The following is a 19,960-nucleotide window of genomic DNA, read 5'->3' as shown; positions in this document are numbered from 1 at the left end:
TTTCAGCTACTGGCAAATGATACTAACAGCTTTCTCACTAAAGTGCTGTATAAAAACATAGCATGTCAAAAAGGCAGTTGTATAAAGCCATACTAAATTCTTGTAGCTGTTCAATCACTCTGCTGAGAAACATTATGCCTACCCAGAGGTATCTGCCCTGTGGCACACAGGGCAGAGGACAGGACAGCCTCCATGTATACAAGTAATTTTCTGCACTGGCTGAAGTGGTTTCAAACCACTCTTGTGTCCTCTAATACTGCGGTCATTTAGTCCTTCTCTGGTTTTTCAGCTCAGATAAAAGAAGTCAGCAGGATGCCAGCAGCCTACATAAAACTGATGACAGCAAGATAGCTTGCAAGCACTGATACACTGCCATGGTTTTCTCAGCCTAGGCTTTCAGGAGTCAACAGAAGAGGCAGAAGGACCTTACAAGGGGCAATTGTTCAGGTTCTGAAAGAGGTTCCTGTGCCACAGCTGGCCAGCTAAGCCACCCAGTTTTTTTATTCTGCTCATTGTCCAAAGTTGCAAGGATGTGCAAGGGAGAATCTGACTCAGTCCCCTGTTGCTGCAGAGACAATGAGCTGGATCACACGCAGAAGACATATGCTTGCACTTCCAAGAATGTCCACAGATAAAATTATTAAGTACACACCAAACACTTTAAAACTTCAGAAGTTTATTGTCCAGAATAGCTCACATGGTACAGTCAGATTTTTTTTTTTTTATTTTCTGTGTTACAGGGAAAAAGCAAAACAGTAGAAAATGTATATGGGTTAACAGTAAAACAAAAGCCCAGCCTAATAACAGCCCTTTACATCCACCAAGTTATGCTTCAGAAAATGGCTAGCCAAACATTAAGAAGTAAAACATCTGAAAGACAGTTTCATGTTTATGGTATAGATCCTAAACCAGTATTAAGGGCATTTTCTGTCCATATTGTTAATATATTTTTTTTCATAATAGCAAATTGGAAAAGGTCTATGTGGATAAAAAGTTAACTACTGCAAGACTTTCAAACCTCAGTTATCACCTTATAGGTTGATAGTTACAGATAACAGAAGAAGGCACATGACACAGTATTTAAAATATACAGAGACCTATCACAATCCAAAGACTAAAAGGAAATTGGAACCGATACTCAAAATTCACAAATATTACTCTTGCATTCCCTAATCTATATTCTATAAGCTTGCATTCAAGCATTTTACAGCTTTCTCAGAAGAAAAGTGTAACACACCCAGAAAAGACTTCAAGGCTTTGCTTTGAGTTACTTTGTTGGTAGGATTTTTTTTCCTTTAGTAAATGGAATATAGGATAATCTAAATGATAATAAAATGCAGACACATTCTCTCCCTTGTTATTAGCGCCCAATAGACCCACTGCTGAAGGCTGAGTATGAGTAAGAATACGAAGAAGTTGCTGAGGCATCAAAGCTTCCTCTCCTAGACCCACTGCGTGAGCCTGAACGTGAGCCAGAGCGAGAGCCAGAGCGAGAGCCAGGTGCCGAGGAGACATTGTAGGGACTGGATATGCCTTTAGAGGAAACAGAGGCTGCTTCCAACAGTTTAAGCCCAGTGATGTCTTCCACCATTGACCGGTTCATTGCATCTTTGTAGGATATTTTCAGCTTGGTCTTGGGGCAGGTCAGAATTTTGGGATAGCTGTTGGTGTCTTGTAATTTCTGGGCAGCACGACCGTCAATCAATCCATTCCTAATGGCTTCTTCAGTAGTTATTCTTCCACGCACTTCTGGGTCCACGAGACCTCCAGTGAGGTACTGGAATTCAAGGAACCGCTGCCCAGCCTCATAAGGCAGCCATTTTTCCTTCACTGCTTCAGCTGCTGACATCCTCTTTCGTCCGCCCTTTATGCCTTCGAACCCTATGAAGGCTTTCTGGGCTGGTTTGAGACGTGTGGCCATATCCTGATCGATGATGCCTTGGCTAGTGGCTTCCTGGAGCGATAGCCTCTGGCCAGTGGTAGGGCATATTATGCCCCCAGTGCAGGCCTGGGCTTCAAGTAACCTCTGCCCAGTGATGCTATCCACGATGCCCCGCTGTATAGCTTCTGAAATGGAGATTTTCTCCAAGTTTTCCGTGTCAAATATGGCTGCAATAGGACTGCACTCATCTGGGGTGTCTGAGAAAGAACCGCTCCTGATCACTGAAGAAGAACTCCTGACACTCAGCACGGTGGGAGACCGAGTCACTGACTCGTGCCGGAACACCTCGTCAGTGCCATTACGGCAGGAAATCATGTCTGCAAACTGGGTCAGGCTCAAGCTGCCGGAACGGTACTGGTCAAAAAACTTCCTCTCCACCAGGCCTTTATCAATGGCATCTTGGATGTCGTACTGGCTACCTGTTTTTCTGTCGACAAGGACTACTCTGCTGCTGCCATCTGATCCTGTGATAGTTATTTCTTCCCACTCACACTCCTGCTCAGCTAGCTCTGTGTAGGTGTCATAATCTATGAGGCCTTTGCTGTACGCCTCCTGAACAGACATCTCCCGGTTTGTTTCTGGATCTACAATGACCACCCTGCGCTTCCTAAGGGTGTTCTTCTGTGAGGTGTGCACCACCTTCTTCTTCTCTCTCAGGGGCAGAAGGCAGAGACCCGTTGCATCATCCTTTATACATCTTTCTTTCAGCTGCAAGTAGGTCAAATTTTCCTCTGTGTTGGGATCAAAGAACCCTTTGGTGTCATCACTTGGATCACTAAGGATCTGGTTGAGCTCCTCATTGAAGTAGCCACGCTTGTAGGCCGTCTCTACTGGCAAGCGGTAGCTCTCTTTGGGATCGATGATCCCTCCAGTAGCGATCTGGGCCTCCAGCAGGCGGATGCCATGGCCTCGCTCTATGAGCTCTTTGTTCATTGCTTGGAACAGAGAAATGATGTTCCCAGTTTCTGGGTCTTTGTACCCAGTGACAGCTCTTTCAGCAGAGAGAAGCTTCTCTTTAAATTCAATTCCAACAAGGCCTCTTTTGTAAGCTTCCTCAACAGGCAGCCTCACATTGCTGACAGGATCCACTATGAACCCTGTGGCTGCCTGCGCTTCTAGGAGTTCAAGGGCTGTCCCTGGCCTAACCAAACCTATTTTCATAGCCTGGTAAATGCCAAGTTTCTCTTTAGTAGCCTCATTGTAGATACCAGCAATACAGCTAGAGCCTTGAAGGAAATCAATAATTCTCTCACTCACTTCTTCCACTGTAATTGCACCTCTTTCCAAGTCATTCCTTGTTGATTCCTTAATTATTCCAGCCTCAAGCAGTGCATCTGCTGAGACAGGCTGCCTGATCCCTTGGAATGACATACTCCTCTTCTGCACTGGAAGGAGGAGCAGACCAGTGTGTGGTTCAATTCTGCATTTTTCCTTCAGCTGCATGTAAGTGACTGCCTTTTTGGTGGTGGGATCAATGAAGTTCTTTGTATTGCCTTGGCAGTTGTTCAACATCCTGTACAGGTCTTTGTCAATCAACCCACGAGATAAAGCTATCTCTTTGGGTAGGAAAACACTGTTGACAGGATCAACAATCCCTCCTACAGCCAGCTGGGCTTCAAGCAGACGAATTCCGGTTTCTCTGTCAACCAAGTTTTTCTTGATGGCTTCAGATACCGGCACAGTTTTGCCTGAGAAAGGATCCTTAAATCCTGTAATAGCCTTTTCTGCTGTATAGATCTGCTCTCTGTCATCGAAGTCAATCAGATCTCTGGCGATAGCACTGTCCACTGTTAATATCTCATTTCGGTGTGGGTCTATCACACCTCCTGTTGCTGCCTGGGCTTCCAGGAGTAGGACTGCATTTTCTGCTGTTAGCAGCTGATTCCGTTTGGCCTCAACAAAAGAGTACTTCTGTCTGGGTGAAAGGGACACCCCTGCAATAGCACCTGCCCCTTTGAGGTAAGGTTCAATGTCAGCTGTGACCTCTTCCACCGACCTCTGCCCCTTCAGCAGTTTATCCAGTGTGAGTTTGTCTATCAGCTGACACTCATACAGCTGCATGGCTGTGATCTTCTTCCGCAGCCCACTGAACACCAGCTTGGAGGCATCAATACAGAAGTCTTCCTCGGTCTGTGTAGATCTGTGAGCCCCATATGGGCGCTGCTTGAGTTTCTCAATCTCTCTTTGCAGCCTGAGACGCTCTGACTCCAACTCTGACTGGTTTTTGACAGCGGTCTCTTCCAGTCTGCACCGGTATCTCTCCTCAATCCGTTTGATTTCCATCTGCAGCCTTTCAATCTCACTCCTCAGGCTGTTCTTCTCCCTCTCACTCTTCTCCCTCTCACACTGGATCTTCCTTATGGATTCCTCTGTTCGGGAGTGCTGGCTCTTCCACTGATTGAGGTCATTCAGAATTTGTTGCTTCTCACTTTCCAGGCGTTGCTTCAAACGTGATTCTGACTCCAGGGTAACTTTCAAACGGTTCAGCTCCTCTTCTAATCGCTGCAGTCTGGCTTTGTCTTGCTCCAAAGCACTCATTTTTATCAGCAGGGTTTCTCTTTCTTGCATTATGTGACTATACTGATTTTTGGATTCTTGAATCCTACTGGATGCCTACAGTTGTGGAGGAGAAATAAACCAAGAAAGGATGGTTAGAGTTTGTGCTGGTTAGAGTTATGCCCTCTGCCACAATGCTCTCCAGCCTGTAATTTAACCTGCAGCAAGCTCCCACTGGAAAAAATTCTAGTCACAGCAGCACCTTACCCAAGATTATGGGCACACATCAACCAGAGAAGGCACACTATCCCTTCACTTACTGTGTCTCCAGTACTGCCAGAGACTCATGAGACTTCATTCTGTTACCCACAGCCTCAATCTCCAGCTGACTTAGTTCTCTGTAACTTTTTGATACTTCTTACAGTACACTGACAAATACACAGAGCATTTAAGACTCGTAAATAGCCTGATGCTCAGCAGATGTCCTGGCAGTCCTGCTAATCCAGGGGAATTTGCATCAGCTAAGGACTGGTCATGCATGGATAAAAAGGAAACATATGATTCAATTTGTGCTTTCCTATTAGTTTCACATGTCATTCCAAACAATTTTACCTGCGTTGCCTTCCATTTTAATTCATGCAGTGTCTTCATATACGCATATGCACAAACACCCACAAGCATGCACATTTGTATGCAGTCCATATTAAACTGATTACAAGTTTATCTACTCGTAATACATGCATATATGTATGTGTGTGTGCATATATATACATGCAAAAGTGTTATATAATCCTAAATGTTAGTATTTTTTTAGTATCAGGATTTTTAGAATAAAGGATATGAGAAAAGAAATATAAGGGACAAGTCTAGGAAAAAAACATTTTCACAAGTGCTCACTTGTGTATATTTAAAGACCAGATCCTTGTACAAGAAACCAGGCAGAAGAACAAAATATTAAAAAATATTTTCTTTCACTTGTTTATGTTGTCACCTAAAATTTAAGAAATAAGGGCCAATAGTAAAATTTGCAAATGCTCTTAGTGACTTAGGAACATAAATCCCCAAAATAGTCCATGAAAGATAGGCTTTTAGTACCTTAGGTACAGCTGACAACATGACTTTCAATCCTCACTTGGTGTCAACATCTTACCCAGCTAATCAGCACCTTGACAGCTTGTTGGTTCTGGGGTTTTTAGCCAGTTTAGTTTGTGACAGCACTCAGGTCATCCTCAAAAGATGGCTTTAACCCATCCTGGCTGAAACAGCCTGGGAAGCACACAGCCAGCAGGGAACTGCTAAAGTACAAGTGGTACTCCATGTGCTCCCATTTTTCCCTAGGATTGTTTGCTGGACACTGACACAGAACACAGATTTCTTCTGGGCCTGAGAACAAGACTCTCCTAGGTGATGAGAGCTTATGGCTCCCTAGAACAGTTCCCAGGGAGTAAGGAGGCAAAGGAAGTGGCCAAATCCTGCCACTCTTATTTAAAACTTAACCAAGAGGAAGGGTCATAAAGGGGATGTTAGTCACAAGTACAGTGACTTCAAACAGCAAAGGGTGAATTAATTTGTTCAAATCGACACTGCAATTAATTATATATTTGAGAAACAGTAAAGCTGGGATCAAAATATGTGTGAATACCTCTAGAGCTTGCTTTTGGAATTTTTCAATTTCCTGTCTCAATTTTTCCCTTTCTTTCTGTAAATCATTAAGCAACCCCTGAAGTTCCAGGGTTTGCTTGCTGCTCATCTGAAGCTGATTCTTTAGTTCAGCAATGGTGGTATTTTTCTCATCAACTTCATTTCTGACCATTCTGAGGTCATCATACTCCAATCTAACATTTCGCAGCTCCTCCTCCAGTAACAAGTGTTCCTTGGTAAGGTTTTCGGTGAGAGACTGAAGCCTTTCGATCTCTATTTTGCACTCATTCAAGGCTTTGCTTTTTTCCTCAGAGGTTTTCTGTAAGTGCTCATATCGTAGGTGAGCCTGTTTCAATTGCTCCTGTTCTTGGACCAACTGACGACGTAAAGTCTCAATATCAGATGTGTATTTTCTTAACTCCTCCATGTATCTTTGCTTCTCTCTCACATGACCATCTAATACTTCTCTTTGGTGTCTAAGGTCATCTTCATTCCTCTTCTTTACAATGGATACTTCCTCTATCTGCTGTGTGAGATTAGTTATTTTAACCGATTGGTCTCTCAGAGATCTCCTCATGCCTTCTATTTCCTCCTCCAGTTTTTTCCTCCTGGATGTTTCCTCCATTAAGTTTTTGTTCTGTCTGCAAAGTTCCTCCTCCAGCTTATGTTTCTGGATCTGCAAGTCTTTTACAGTGCTCTGGAACTTTGCACTTTCTTGATCCCTGCCTTTTTTCTCTTGTGAAACTCTTTCATAGTCAATTTTCAGTCTGGCCAGCTCCTGCTCTTGGATCCTCAGCTTGTTAATTGTCTCAGTTGCACTTGTGTTTGCTTTCTGCAGGTCAAACTGGACTCTTTTCAACTGACTGTTCTCATCCTCCACTTCTTTCCTCTGACTTGTTTCTACATCCAACAACTTTCTCAGCCTTTCAATCTCTTTGTTTCTTTCCTTAATGGTTTTAGAAGCATCATCAAGTGACTGCTTGTACCGCATGCTTTCATCAGAGTGTCTCTGAATAACTTGTTTTAGCTCAATCTCCAGCTGCTGTTTCTTCTGAGAAAGCTCCGAGCCAGCTGCCTTCTGCTGCTGAGCATTCTCTTCTATTTTCCGTAGGTTATCTGTTGTCTGACTTATTGTATTCTTCAGTCTCCTAATTTCCTCACACAAATTCCTATTTTCTCTCATGGCATTATCAAGCTGTGTTCTATAATTATTTGTCTCCTCTTCCTTTTGCATGGTGACCTGGTGAATTGTGTTCTTTGTGATATTAATCTCAGTTTCATATTTGTTCTTTAAACTAATAATTTCCTCATCATAACTGTTTCTTACCTTAGCCAATTCATTTTCAAGTTCCCATCGGCTTTTAGCCTCTTCCTGAAGCTGAAGCTTTAGCCTTTCCAGCTCCTTAGTTTTATCCTGAATAGTTGAGGCAGCCTCCTCAAGAGCCTGCTTGTATCTCGAGTTATCTTCCCCACGAAGCTGAATGATCTGTTTCAGCTCCAGCTCTAACTGATGCTTCTGCTGTGACACCTCAGAACTGCAAGCCTTCTGCTGGAGAGCATCTTCTTCTGCCCTCCGCCGTTGGTCTGTTGTTTGCAGAATGGCATCGTTCAGCCTCACAATCTCATCCTTAAGGTCTCTGTTCTCTCTTGTCAGTCTGTCAACCTGGGCTCTGAGGCCTTTTGCATCATCATCTTTTTGTGCAGCTATCTGCTGGATTGTTGTCTTCTTAATATTAATTTCTGTTTCATACTTGTTCTTTAAATTACTCATCTCCTCGCTAAACTGGTTTCTTACCTTAGCCAGCTCATTTTCATACTCCCTCTTCCGTGTGCCTTCGTCCTGAAGAAGAACCCTTAATCTTTCTATCTCGTACTCCTTCTCCTTGATGACCTTCTCAGACTCTAACTTTTGCCAACCAAGGCTGTCTTTCTCATTTTGCCTTGTTTTTTGCAGTTGGTCATAGTCATTCTTCTGCTGCTCATATCTATCCTCCAGCAACTTCCTTTTCCTTTTCTCATCTTCAGTCTCATACGTCAACCTGGTTATTCTGTCATTTAGATCCTTTATTTGGGCATAACATTTGTCTAGGTTTTGCTTAGCAGAATTTCCATCCATTTCAGCTTGTCTTTTCATTTCTTCCAAACTCATCAGCTTTGCCTTGAGCTGAGAAATGTCCATCTGGTACTTCTGCAGATTTTGCTCCAGGAATTTATGTTTGTTGCTTGTCTCTGAATTTGAATCCCTAGCAAGCCTGAGCTCTTCTTCCAGGAGTTCAATTTTGGTGTTTTTCATCTGCAACATGACAACAGAAAAACAAACAAACAGAAAAACTCCCATAAATATTTGTGACAACTGTTTCAAAATCATCACATGCAATAAAATATACACTTGTAACACTGACAACTTAAAGTTTTTATTTATTTTTTTTGCTGATTCAATGAGAGCTAAATCTCCTTTTTTATTTAATGTCACCAAGACAAATTCTGGAATCTTTGTTTATTCAGAGTCAAACTTTATTTGGAAATCAGCATATAATGACTTTCAGAGTGGAAAAGATACTTGATAGGGGGAGGGAGGTGCATTACTGATAATAAAATGTGCTGCAGCAGAAGTTCACCAGCACAGTATGAAATTGCCACACTGAGAACCTCCCCAGTTTTCAAACAGGTGAAAATCACATTCCATATATGCAACTTCTTTAATGGGCCTCTCTGTTTCACTGAGCTGTATCAAATCAGAAGTTGCTTCTTTTGAAACACTTTAGAATATGGTCTAAAATGAAGTGCCCTCAACCATGAAGAGCAAGTTTTCAGCATTAAGGTAGCTGTGCTGTCACTGAAGTCAAGGCTGGGATGGGCAGGGAAGGATGGCTCGTGTGCCTTGAGGAGAACCTCCTTAATTACCAAGGAGACCAGTTCTCTACCTCAGTTCACACGAGACCTTAGAGGTCACTTTGTAAAACACTGTACTCTTTTGCAAAAGATGCATGACACTGTTAATATGCCTCCTTTGTAGGACACCTCTGAGTTCTGGATATAGTTTTGTGACCTATTTTACACTGTACTTTCTGCCTCTGATCAGTAATAGTTTTCTAATTTGTGATAAAAATGAAAGCTACAGAAAATAAAGGAGTTACAATACCTTCAAATCCTCCATGCTCTTTAACATTTCACTCAAGAATCTGTAATAGTCTCCTGATCTTGTAAGAAGCTCTATATAGCGAGACTGAGCCTCATTAGCCTTGAAAAGAAACAAAATTGTTAGCAGCTTGTACTAGAGTTAGACATGAACATACCTCTGTTCAGACCATTTAAAGGATTCCAATCTACTTGAGCAAATTCATCACTCAACAAAGTAAAAAACCAGATTCTCCTCCTCACAAATTCACACAACTTTCTGAGGACCCCAAAAGTGTAAATTCTTCCTTATGAAGAATCCACATCCTTTTTGTTTTTTTGGGATTATTTGCCCCCAATTGCTGATGTGATATTAAATTTAAGCTTTCATCCCCTGGTTCATCACACTCTTCCTCTGTGACAGTCACAAGTAACTCAAGTTAGATATTTAATAGCAGTTAATTCCCAGGCTGAAAGTGACTAAACCACGTGGGGCATGAATCTACCTTTCTCACAGTATGTATGCAGTGGACACTGCATAGGAATGAGATAAATTCCTGAGGGCTAATCTAATGTCTAAACAAGCCCAGGTCTGATTTTACAGCACAATGACTGTTCTACACTAATTCGTTGTGCTCATGTGCTTAGCCCACATTACCAGTGATGGTGCTAACTAATAAAATACAGCTGGGTATGACTCACAAGCGCTCACACAGACAAACAAATGTATTCAAAAGATTGAAGGGGAGGAAAAGGTACCTCTTGTAGAATCAGCACTGCAGGAGACTGAACCACACTCTTCTTGATAGGTATGTTGAGCAATGTTTCTAATCCTGAACTGTAGGAAGCAACTTGTAGTTCATAATCCTGAAAAACAAGTCAAAAAGCAAGACCCATTTAGAAACTGCCAAAGAATTCTCTGTGAATCTATGTCATAAAATGCAAGTTTTTGGTGGGTTTTTTTTTGTTTTGCTTCCTTAATGAAAAGGTATATTTTTCCCTTGTTTGTATTTCTGACCGTGTACAGATGATCCTCTGTCATAAACAGAAGCTCATCAGTTCAAGTACCCCTGTGGAGATTCATGGAGGAGAATGACAAGGGAAAAAGAGGAAAAACATTTTACAGAAACAAGACAACAGTTTCTGTAAGCTGAGGGCTACATGGAGATGAAAAGTTACTCATGGGAGTAACTGGTCTAAGTACTGTTATCCACCAAAACTTCATCAGAAATAACTGTCTCTGTATCTCTCTTGTATCACATATGCCATGTCACATATATAGCAAAGTCTTTGTCACAGAGAGCAAGACTGAGCTGGAGAAAGCATGGGTATAGAAGTGACATAAAAATGTAAGGACCACAAAACCATTCCCTCTGTATGTTACTGGTTTTCATGGCTATACCACACCATTCCTCCTGCTAATCTGAATTTGTTTTGCCCCCTAGATCAGATCCTAATCAGACCTAATTCGTTCAGTACCAATCTGTTCTTGACTTCCTTATGTTTTTAACATGCGAACTGGAAACTTTGGTCTGGCTAGAAGGAGGCTTTGATTCACCTGAAGAGAAGCTCTTACTGGTATCTGCTGCATGATCCCATAGTCTTCAGGTGGCAAGTACACAAATTGCTTTCATTGTGTTTAGTACTAAGAAGTACTTCACCCCAGCAATTTCTGTGCACACTCATCAGGGAGCTGACTTTTCACTCGTCAGCAGAGCAGAGACAATGGGATGTGCCTGACCATGAAAAACCACACCCCACAAAAATGCTGAGATCCAAGTACCTTAATTGCAGCTGAGCACTGATCTGCATGCTTGAGGAGCTCCTCAACTTTGTCTCGCTTCCCACAGATTTCACTGTGCAAGTTCTGTCAAGAGAAAAGTGAGCGGTGAAACACTCCTGCAAGACTTACCAGTATTTCCTCCTGTACACGCTGCCTCCACCAGAAAGCACCTGCAGCTGGAGACAACTGCAGCCCCTGAGGCTGAGACATGAAATGACCTGTAGCTGGGCAGTTTCTACAACAGCAAGCTCTTTGGGCATAAGAACACCCAGCAACTGAAAACCCCCAGAGCTGGGGGAAGGCAGAGTTCCTTGACTTTCGCTTAGATGTATTTACTTGATTTTTATTTTTGTGCTCTAATTTGTCCCATAAGCTGCACCATCTTACAGTCCTTTGAATTAATTCAAAGCTGATGTGTAAAAGTGTCAGTGAATGTGTAGGAGCCAAACACAGTCTTGTTCATAATCTGTTGCAGTGCTGACAGAAAGTAATGAGGACAATAATATTTCCTCCCTCCTGCCTTCTACATATGTGGTGTTTTTTGGTAGCTTGCATACTTTATAATTCAAAACAGGCCACTGTATTGCAGACTGCATTGATCCTGACATTTTCTGTACAGCAAAAGAATTTAAAATCCAGATAACTGAAGACAACTCATTCAGGTGCTGCATACCTTCTGATCATGTAGGTATCTCATGATAGTGTTGGAATCACACAGCTTCGTGGACTCAATAGAATCCTGCCGGCGCTTGGCATCACAGATCCACTTGCACAGAGCCTGGTAGAGATCTCGGTAGGTTTTCAGCTGTTTGATCTGCCTTTCTAAATCCCATGATCTAGGAAGAAAAAGGCAAAAACCTGTCAAAATGGAAAGTGCATTCTCTTTCTCTCTCTTTACACAGTTTTCAGAAATAAGACACAGAAATAAACTTACGTAAAACTATGGGAAGCTCTGAAAAGGAGATTCTGAACAAAAAATTTAAAGAAATGAGAATTGTCCTGGTTATTAGTCACCCAATATGGGGTTTTAATACCTCACTTTTGAGTAACTCTGTAATACACAGAGGTTGGGCCTTCCTGTCAAAGTGAGGGATGAATAAAATATGCAGATTATTATGCAGCGATAAAAATCAAGTTCACTGACTTCAGTACTCTTGTTTCTCAATTGAAGAACCAGCAACCAGTTAGGACTACATTTTGTCCTCAGATAAAAACAAAATAAAACAAACTGAAACAAGCTATACCCCAACCTCCATCTCTTCCCCTCAAACAATCAGAATATGCCTTCAGCTCACAATTCAGATTCACGGTTCAATTTTGTTACTTAATTCTTAGTGTCACTTTTTTAACCCTCAGGTGCTGAGGAATAAGTATGGTTGTTTTTTTGAGGGGGAAAATGCTGCCTGGAAGAACTTAATCCAAGAACATTAGCAAGAATTAAAAAATAAAAACAATCAGAACAACTCTTTAGCACATAGGTTAGACATCTGCATGGCTAACTACATTTTTCTGCTTGGTCTTACACAATTCCTTTTGAAGTATGTTCAACCTATTCACAATTGCTCGAGTCTTACTGCCCTGAAGTCACCATTTGTCCCTTGGAAGCAAAGACTGGTGCACATCAGTTCTCTTAGACTTCACTGCTAAGATGATCTTGGTAGCAATAGCAGTAACAGCAATAAGGAAAATGCTATGAAAACATGAACAAACCTGTTATCTATCTGCTTATCTGCCCTCTGCCAGCGGTCTATCAGCTGGGTAACTTTGTCACAGTACTTTCCAATGTCCATGTCATACAGGGTGTATGACTGGCAAGACTGTGAGTGAATCTGAAGTGTTCTCTGCAGCTCATTTTCCAAGGTATTCAGTAATGACTTCTTCATATTTAGGTCTGCTTTCATTTTCTGGAGAAAAGAACAAAATATTGTCATTTAATTTACTCTTGAGAAGATACTGATATTTAACCAATTTAACACCATGCACATTATGTTGGGATCTAAAGATGTTGTTTTTAACTCTGTAACATATCTATAGTGATGTCAGCTGGACTTAAACAATTTAAAGTGAAACACCTATTTTGGTAAATAGTTTGGCTTAAAAATGTGTTTAGGGTTAGACTAAATAATTTCTAAACCAAAGCACTCTGCTATTATATTCTGAAGCAAACATTTCAGTTTCTCAGAACTCTGCAGAGCAGTTACCAGAGCAGAACAAGAGTCTTGCTTGTTCCTAGAAACAACTGACTAGAAAATGCCACTGAAGTATAAAAGATTCCTGCACTTGCAACAGCTGTGAAATCAAACCTCAGGAGTAGCATATCCAGTTTTTAAACACCTAAGTATCTGCACAGATTATTTTTTTCCCTCTATTTACATTTTTATAAACACCTTCCATGGATGTATTTCTTCACACACACACACACACACACACACACACATATTTAGGTACACCTACTCACATATATGGGCATCACCAAATGGAATATACAGCACAGAAAGTGTCTGCCTTGCATCCCCCATTCATGAGGATGGCCACAGCCTAAAGTGATATGCCCAAGCTTTTTTTGTTGGAGGGTTTGTTTTCTTTTGTGTGTGTAGTTCAAACTTACACTATCTAAGAACAACTCCCAGCAACTGAACTGCAGCTCTCATTTGACATGATAAAAAGGTAACTGGGTTGTGCTCCATTTGCACCACCCACACACTTTTTCCCTACTAAAGGCAAGAACAGAAAATAATGAAAGAGTTCTTGTTCTCTCAAATGCATTCAGTGCACAAAAGGACCAGCAGATAAAGGCAGATTAAAGACTGGATCTGCAAGACAACTTTGTGCTCAGCAAAGCAGTTATTTCCCTTTTCCCCTTGTACAGGCTGGATACTTTTCACCCTAGGATTTGACACAGACTGTAGCAAAACCAGGACATTCAATAACACTCAAATTTACTTGTTACACCTAGAGGACAACAAGGGCAATTAACAAGCCTGTATGCAAGAAAGGAAATACTGCCTTCAAATCCACATTCATTAGTGATATAAAATAAACACAGATAATAGTGTACAGAAATGGGTTACAGAAACCTTCCATGCATCTGTGTTTGCTTCAGGAGCAGCAACAACCAGGGGGTGGAAGAAGTAATAGCCTGTACATTACTTTCAATAATTTCATTGAATCAGTTTCCTGAGTTAAAAATTACCCACAAGGACCATTGAGTCCAATTCCTGGCCTTGCACAGGAGACCCCAAGAGTCACCCTACATTACTGAGAGCATGGTCTAAAAGTTTCTTGACTTCTGTCAGGCTTGATGCTGTGACCACTTCCCTGGGGAGCCTGTTCCAGTGCCCAACCCACTTCCAGGTGAAGAACGTTTTCCTGATATCCAGCCTAAACTATCCCTACCACAGCTCCTTCCTCTTCCCTTGAGTCCTGTCACTGGTCACCACAGAGAAGAGATCAGTGTCTGCCCCTCCTTTTTCCCTTGTGAAGGATCTGTAACTGCAATGAGGTCTCCCCTCAGTCTTCTCTTTTCCAGGCTGAACAGACCAAGTGACCACAGCCGCTCCTCATACAGCTTCCCCAAAGCCCTTCACCATTCTCACAGCCCTCCTTTGGATGCTATCTAACAACTTTATGTATTTTTTATCTTGTGGCACCCAAAACTGCAGACAGAACTCAAGGGGAGGCTGAACCAGTGCAGAGCAGAGCAGAGCAGGACAATCTCTCCCTTGACCATCCAGCATTACTGTGCCTGATGGACGAAACATTGTGTGTCTATATAATACATATATACATATATACATATATAATACATATATAAAATACAACAGGATCAACATTTCTATCTCCTGTGGTTTTGGAAGGGTTTCCCACAGCTCAATAGATCAGTGCTGGCAGTTACAAATGTTGTGTTGCTGTGTCCTTGGATTTTGGCCCCTCACCTTCAGACAAGCCCGATAAGCCTCTGCTTTATCAAGATCCAAAGGCACAGTCTCCTCTTCAGACAGTCTGACTTCAAAAACTCTGATCACATCTTCTGTTTGCAGAATAACCTGGAGCAGACACCTCAGTGCATTCAAGCTGAAAAAAATGATACAAGGCAAATCCATTATGGACTGAGGAAGGAACAGTGATATTTTTAATTAATTGCAGATCATTGTCTAAAGAGAATAGGTAACTCAAGAAATTTCTGTGATACCCATGCTTCTCACTTGCTTTTTTAAAGTGTTCCAGAAAAGAGAAGAAATTCACATAAGTGTCTGTTTCTATCAACATGTACACAATTTGCAGAGAAGAAGGTGTAATTTTACACTACTGGTAACAAAAGGCAGATTTCTGGACTAAGAATTATAGAAGGAAGTGAATATTTATTCTTACAGCCTCAATTTACTTACCTGTCTAAGTAGCCAGCAGAAACACCATTAATATTTTCCAGTTTTTGAAAGAGGGCATTTATCTCTGATTGCAAGTACACATACTTCTCACAGCCTCTGAAGTTAGGCAGCAAGTCCTTATGCTTATTGAGGGTTTCAGCCATTATCTGAGAGTCGTTCTGCACACCCTAAGGAAAAACAGAATGCCTGGTTTACACTTTTTTGGTTGGCTGAATGATCATTCTATTCTATATTCATATGAAAGTGGTCTCCTTATCCAAGCAGTCTGCTCTTACATAACCAGCTTGACAGAAGACTGAAGAAGTGGCTGAGCTTGCTTTCTTCAAGGCAAGCACTGTTGAGCACTTTCTTTTTTGTCCAAATAGGTCATATGTCTTTTTGAGCATCTCCACTCCAAAACTCAACTCTGACATGCCAAGGTCTTTCTGCTTTTGAGACCTTTGCAACCACATTGCCCTGTGGAAATTTCTCTTATGTTGAACCTGTTACCTTTTTGTATCAATCTTCTCTCCACGGTCTCCTACAAATCTAAAAAGCTAGGAGAGGGATAGTAAGTCTCGTGCATCCAGTCTGTCTCCCACAGACAGCATTTTACAGGTAGATGGTTAAGTGTCCTTGGAAAAGGATTTTAATTTTACTCTGGGTGAGACTTAACATGAACTCACAGTCACCTGACATCAGTCTTTCTGTATTCCTTGCCTGGCAGAATTTGATTTCTAAAATTCAGGAGTAAACTTTTTCTACCCAGAAGGTAAATTCTAATCCAAATCATTATGGTTAGCTCCCAACTGAGAATTTTCTGCACAGGATGTGTGTCTTTCCCAGCTGATCATAAACAACTGCAGCACAGAGTCATACTGAGCTTGAAATGCTCAAACATCCACAGTTACCTCTAAGTCCTTTATTCTGACTGAAAAGTCGTGCATAGCCCCTTGATCCACTCCAAGAGGAGCTCTTTGAACCATCTGAATCTCAGAAGCTTCAATCTGACGCCGAAGTTTCTGAAGCTCCATCAGCAGCCAGGCCTCCTGCTTCTCATGCTCTCGGTTTCTCTCGTTAACAATAATGGTGTTTGAGGAACCCACAGAACAGCTCTCAGTTGGGACCACTGTAAAATGAATTGGGTAAGCATCAACTGCCAGAGAACTGAGCAGGAACATGTAGGAAGCCAAGGCAGTGCCCAAGTGATTCAAGCACTGAGTCGATCTGTAGAATTGAGAATGGGTGGAAGATCTGGGCCCTTAGGCAGCTGTTTCAGGGAATGAAATGTCTCCTTCATAAAAATATAAACTTGCTTCCTAAAATGTAGCAGTGAGATTTTGCTTCCTAATAACAGAAAAACATATCAGATGGACTAAATTCCTCTGATTCTCCCGGCAAGTTCCATGAATTTTGAAGCACTATTCCCAGATTCCCACCAAAGGAAGAAAGAACAAAATCTTCCCCTGTGCATTGCCAGTTTTGTTATGTTGGGAGACAGCAGAGCAGTTGTTGAACATATTCCCATTCATGTTGAAGGGAACACTTTCACACTAAAAGAATGCACCACCTGCCACCTCTGGGACAAAGAAACCCCAGCAATCCAAACTCTACCAAAGCCAAGAAAACAACAAACCTGGCTGTGGCTGTCGTGGTTGATTAGGCAGTTGTATGATCAAGGTTTGGTAGTGCTTCTGAGCATCTGTGAACTGAGTCTGGATCTTTCGCTTGTCTTCATCACCAAACATCTCTGAGCCTTGGCTGTTCCTGAGGAATTCTTGATAATGGATCTCCAGGTCAGTTATTATTTTTTGGTAATCTTCCTTACGCATTGTTTTCAGCTGAAATAAGGAAGAAGGGAATTTTGAAATAAAAGGGAAAAAAAAACAATTGGGGAAGTTTTGTGATTAGTTAATCATTAAGAAGCAAACTAATAAACCTACAAAAAACCCACAGTAATCACACTTTGGAATAAATCCTAACTAGGCTGCCTCTAAAAGTATGGTGCTGAGTACCATCTGAGCTACTCAATCGCTGTTACCATCATTTCATACCTTAAGAGCAGTTTGAAATTCTACCTCTTACTCTGTTTATCCATGCCCGTGTACATTGGGAACAAGTACAGCAAGTATGTAATAAATTCTCTTAGCTAATCTTCCTGCTTATCTGCATTGTGTTTGAGTAGGAAAGGAATCTGTTTCTCCTTTAATAAAATTACAGCTTCTATATATGTGAGGTTTTGTGCAACCTAGCAAAAGGAAGGCTGATGGTTTTATAAAACATACATGTGCGCAGGATACTGTGCACAGGATACTGCAGGGTCTGCTTGGGACAGCAGACATCAGGTCATGGGTGGTCTGAATCAGGTCATCTCTGGTCTGCAGGAAAGGCCAGTGGGTGTCTTACCTTGGCAATAGTCATGGCTCTGATTTTCTCAATGTCAATCATGCAGTAATGCCAGGACACCAGGCTCTTCATGTTGATATACAGCTGGTTCCACAAAGCTAAAATAGCTTCATAGTATTGCTCAATTCTGGCATGAGAGAAAAAAAATAGGCATGATCAAAATGCATCTGTCCTTGTAGCACAGCTACAAAACATCCCAAGAAACATCCACCAGATGTGGAGTGTGTTCAGGCTCATTCTCTACTTGAAAAAATCTTGGAAATTAATTTATACGTGACTTTCATTAGTACAGATGAGAAAAACCCCGTAGACATTAAAATTTAAAATTTCTAGGCCCCAACCTAGATCCCAGCAAGTTTCACTGAAGTGAGTTTCTTCAAGTCAAGTGCCTAGTCCTTAATACCCCACCTTTAGGGGCAGGGGGAGTGCGCTCTGATCAAGGCACAGAACATATTTTGTGACTGGCTGCTATTTTGTGTGAGCTCTAATCCCAGTGGCAAGTGTCCAAACTCGGGCAGAAACTCACTTGGAAGCAAGATCCACTGCCAGTGGGTTGGGGGGTGGTATGATAAGACTGACAGACGGCACCAGCATATCCACTCCTCCAGGGCCAGTCACCAGCCACTTGCTGCGCTCATTGTTGTCCTTCAGGATACATTCATCTCCTTTGCGCACCGTTTTCTGTAAGGGATGCAGAACATCTTTCCTTAGTTAAGTAACGTGGGGATTCCAGGAGAGACATACAAGGAAGATAGTCCTAGATCACAGAAGCAGGAGTGCTTCCCAGCTGCTGGGCCTGGGTGTGCATCTCAGCTTCATATTGGGGCAGTAGATCAGTACAGATCAAACCCTTCTCCCTGAATCTGGTTTCCACGTAAATAAAAACCAAGAAAGCCCAAGAGTGAGCCAGGGAACACTCTGAGCAGTTGCCAGTCTGTTGGATCATCAGACCTGGGTCTTGCCCCAACAAAGACTGTGGACAAAGAATGTGGACACATGGCCCAGTAAGCTATGCAAACCATGCATGGCTTTAAGCCAGTGAGCTGAAGGCATAAGGATATTTAGTGCTGCATCCATTATTTGCAAAGGGACTGGGACTGAGTGTGGCAGAGCCAGATTCACCAGCTCCAAATGCCAGAAATCCTGACACCAGGCAGCCAAGGGTGTGGCCATGGTGTGGGAAAAAGTACATAAGCAGAAAGCACATCTAAGTTTACTGTTAAGGAAAAAATACGGAAATAAACCCAGGCAGCCTCAGTACTGAGAAATAAGGAAAAAAAAATCACCATTCATTTCATTGCCCATCCAGAAAAGAAATGGGAATACCAATGAATAACTGCATATTCCTGACTTTTGTTAGATGAATTGTTCACCTAAGGATCCAGAGAGGCACTGGAAAATTGAGCAGTCACCAAAAAAAAAGGTGTGGATGCTGAGAGGCATCTGTACAACAATTTTAATCCTATTATCAACAAGACTTTTATGTTCTAATTTGAAATATGAGTATTACTATTTAATACTATTTCTAGATTTTATATAATAAAATACTATTTAATAGATTAATAATAGTAATTTGGACTAGATTTATTAACCAGTAAGAACCTACTTGTTTATTCATAATGGCAAGAAAGGCAAGAAAGAGCTTCTTCTGCCAAAGAAATTCAAGCTGATCAAAAGCAGATAAAGGGGTTACACCTATCAGCTCAATGGTTTGCTTACTAAGTAATTTGCAATGTTCTAGTTTACATGATGTTCATTCTCAGCCAAAAAGGGATACAATACCAGATCCTGTTTGTAGTCACACAGAGCCTTGAGGATAATGGGCTTGTTACTTCGATAGTCTGGGTTACGTGGCTTCAGCTGAACAATCTTCCTGGATTTATTCACCAAACCCTGCACTTGCCTCTTGTATTCAAGAATTCTCTCTCGTTCATTCTGCAAAGATTAATTATAGTTACAAGTTTATTCTAAAAAGAAAAGGCATCTAGTTCCTACTATTTTATTAAGAGCAGGATACATCTGGAGTTTATAGTAGGCAAAACTTACTTTAGCTCCAATGGGATAAGTCTTTGGCCTACAATGCAAAACTTCAGTTTTAAAAAGAGCAGAAAAACATCTAACTAAGTATCTTTCCAGCACTGCAAAGATGCAAAGTTTGCAAAATTTGCACAGCAGATTTTCATACAGATATTCAATGTGGTTAAAGTG

The 19,960-nt window shown here is 41.5% G+C and overlaps 1 protein-coding gene across 2 annotated transcripts in view; it reads right to left on the bottom strand.

Annotated features, from left to right (window-relative positions):
- Nucleotides 1–659: 659 nt before the first annotated feature.
- Nucleotides 660–19,960, bottom strand: part of DSP (desmoplakin) — a 39,514-nt gene continuing 20,213 nt past the window's right edge. The window contains exons 11-24 of one of the 2 annotated variants that reach the window (XM_023919747.2): nucleotides 19,535–19,687; nucleotides 18,279–18,433; nucleotides 17,753–17,879; nucleotides 16,983–17,187; nucleotides 16,258–16,475; nucleotides 15,368–15,534; nucleotides 14,915–15,053; nucleotides 12,690–12,883; nucleotides 11,653–11,815; nucleotides 10,980–11,063; nucleotides 9,956–10,063; nucleotides 9,222–9,320; nucleotides 6,081–8,372; nucleotides 660–4,555 (exon numbers count right to left, since the gene is read on the bottom strand). In XM_023919747.2, coding sequence (XP_023775515.2) covers nucleotides 1,361–4,555; nucleotides 6,081–8,372; nucleotides 9,222–9,320; nucleotides 9,956–10,063; nucleotides 10,980–11,063; nucleotides 11,653–11,815; nucleotides 12,690–12,883; nucleotides 14,915–15,053; nucleotides 15,368–15,534; nucleotides 16,258–16,475; nucleotides 16,983–17,187; nucleotides 17,753–17,879; nucleotides 18,279–18,433; nucleotides 19,535–19,687 — 7,299 coding nt within the window. In that variant the 3' untranslated portion in view covers nucleotides 660–1,360. The remainder of the gene's footprint in view (nucleotides 4,556–6,080; nucleotides 8,373–9,221; nucleotides 9,321–9,955; nucleotides 10,064–10,979; nucleotides 11,064–11,652; nucleotides 11,816–12,689; nucleotides 12,884–14,914; nucleotides 15,054–15,367; nucleotides 15,535–16,257; nucleotides 16,476–16,982; nucleotides 17,188–17,752; nucleotides 17,880–18,278; nucleotides 18,434–19,534; nucleotides 19,688–19,960) is intronic. The other variant, XM_023919748.2, reaches the window with a different exon arrangement.

Source organism: Cyanistes caeruleus, chromosome 1 (genome assembly GCF_971803275.1).
Source record: "Cyanistes caeruleus chromosome 1, bCyaCae1.hap1.1, whole genome shotgun sequence".
In the NCBI taxonomy this organism is placed as follows: Eukaryota; Metazoa; Chordata; class Aves; order Passeriformes; family Paridae; genus Cyanistes; species Cyanistes caeruleus.
The sequence above is the reverse complement of the archived record's forward strand: the minus strand, read 5'-3'. Positions and strand labels throughout refer to the sequence as shown.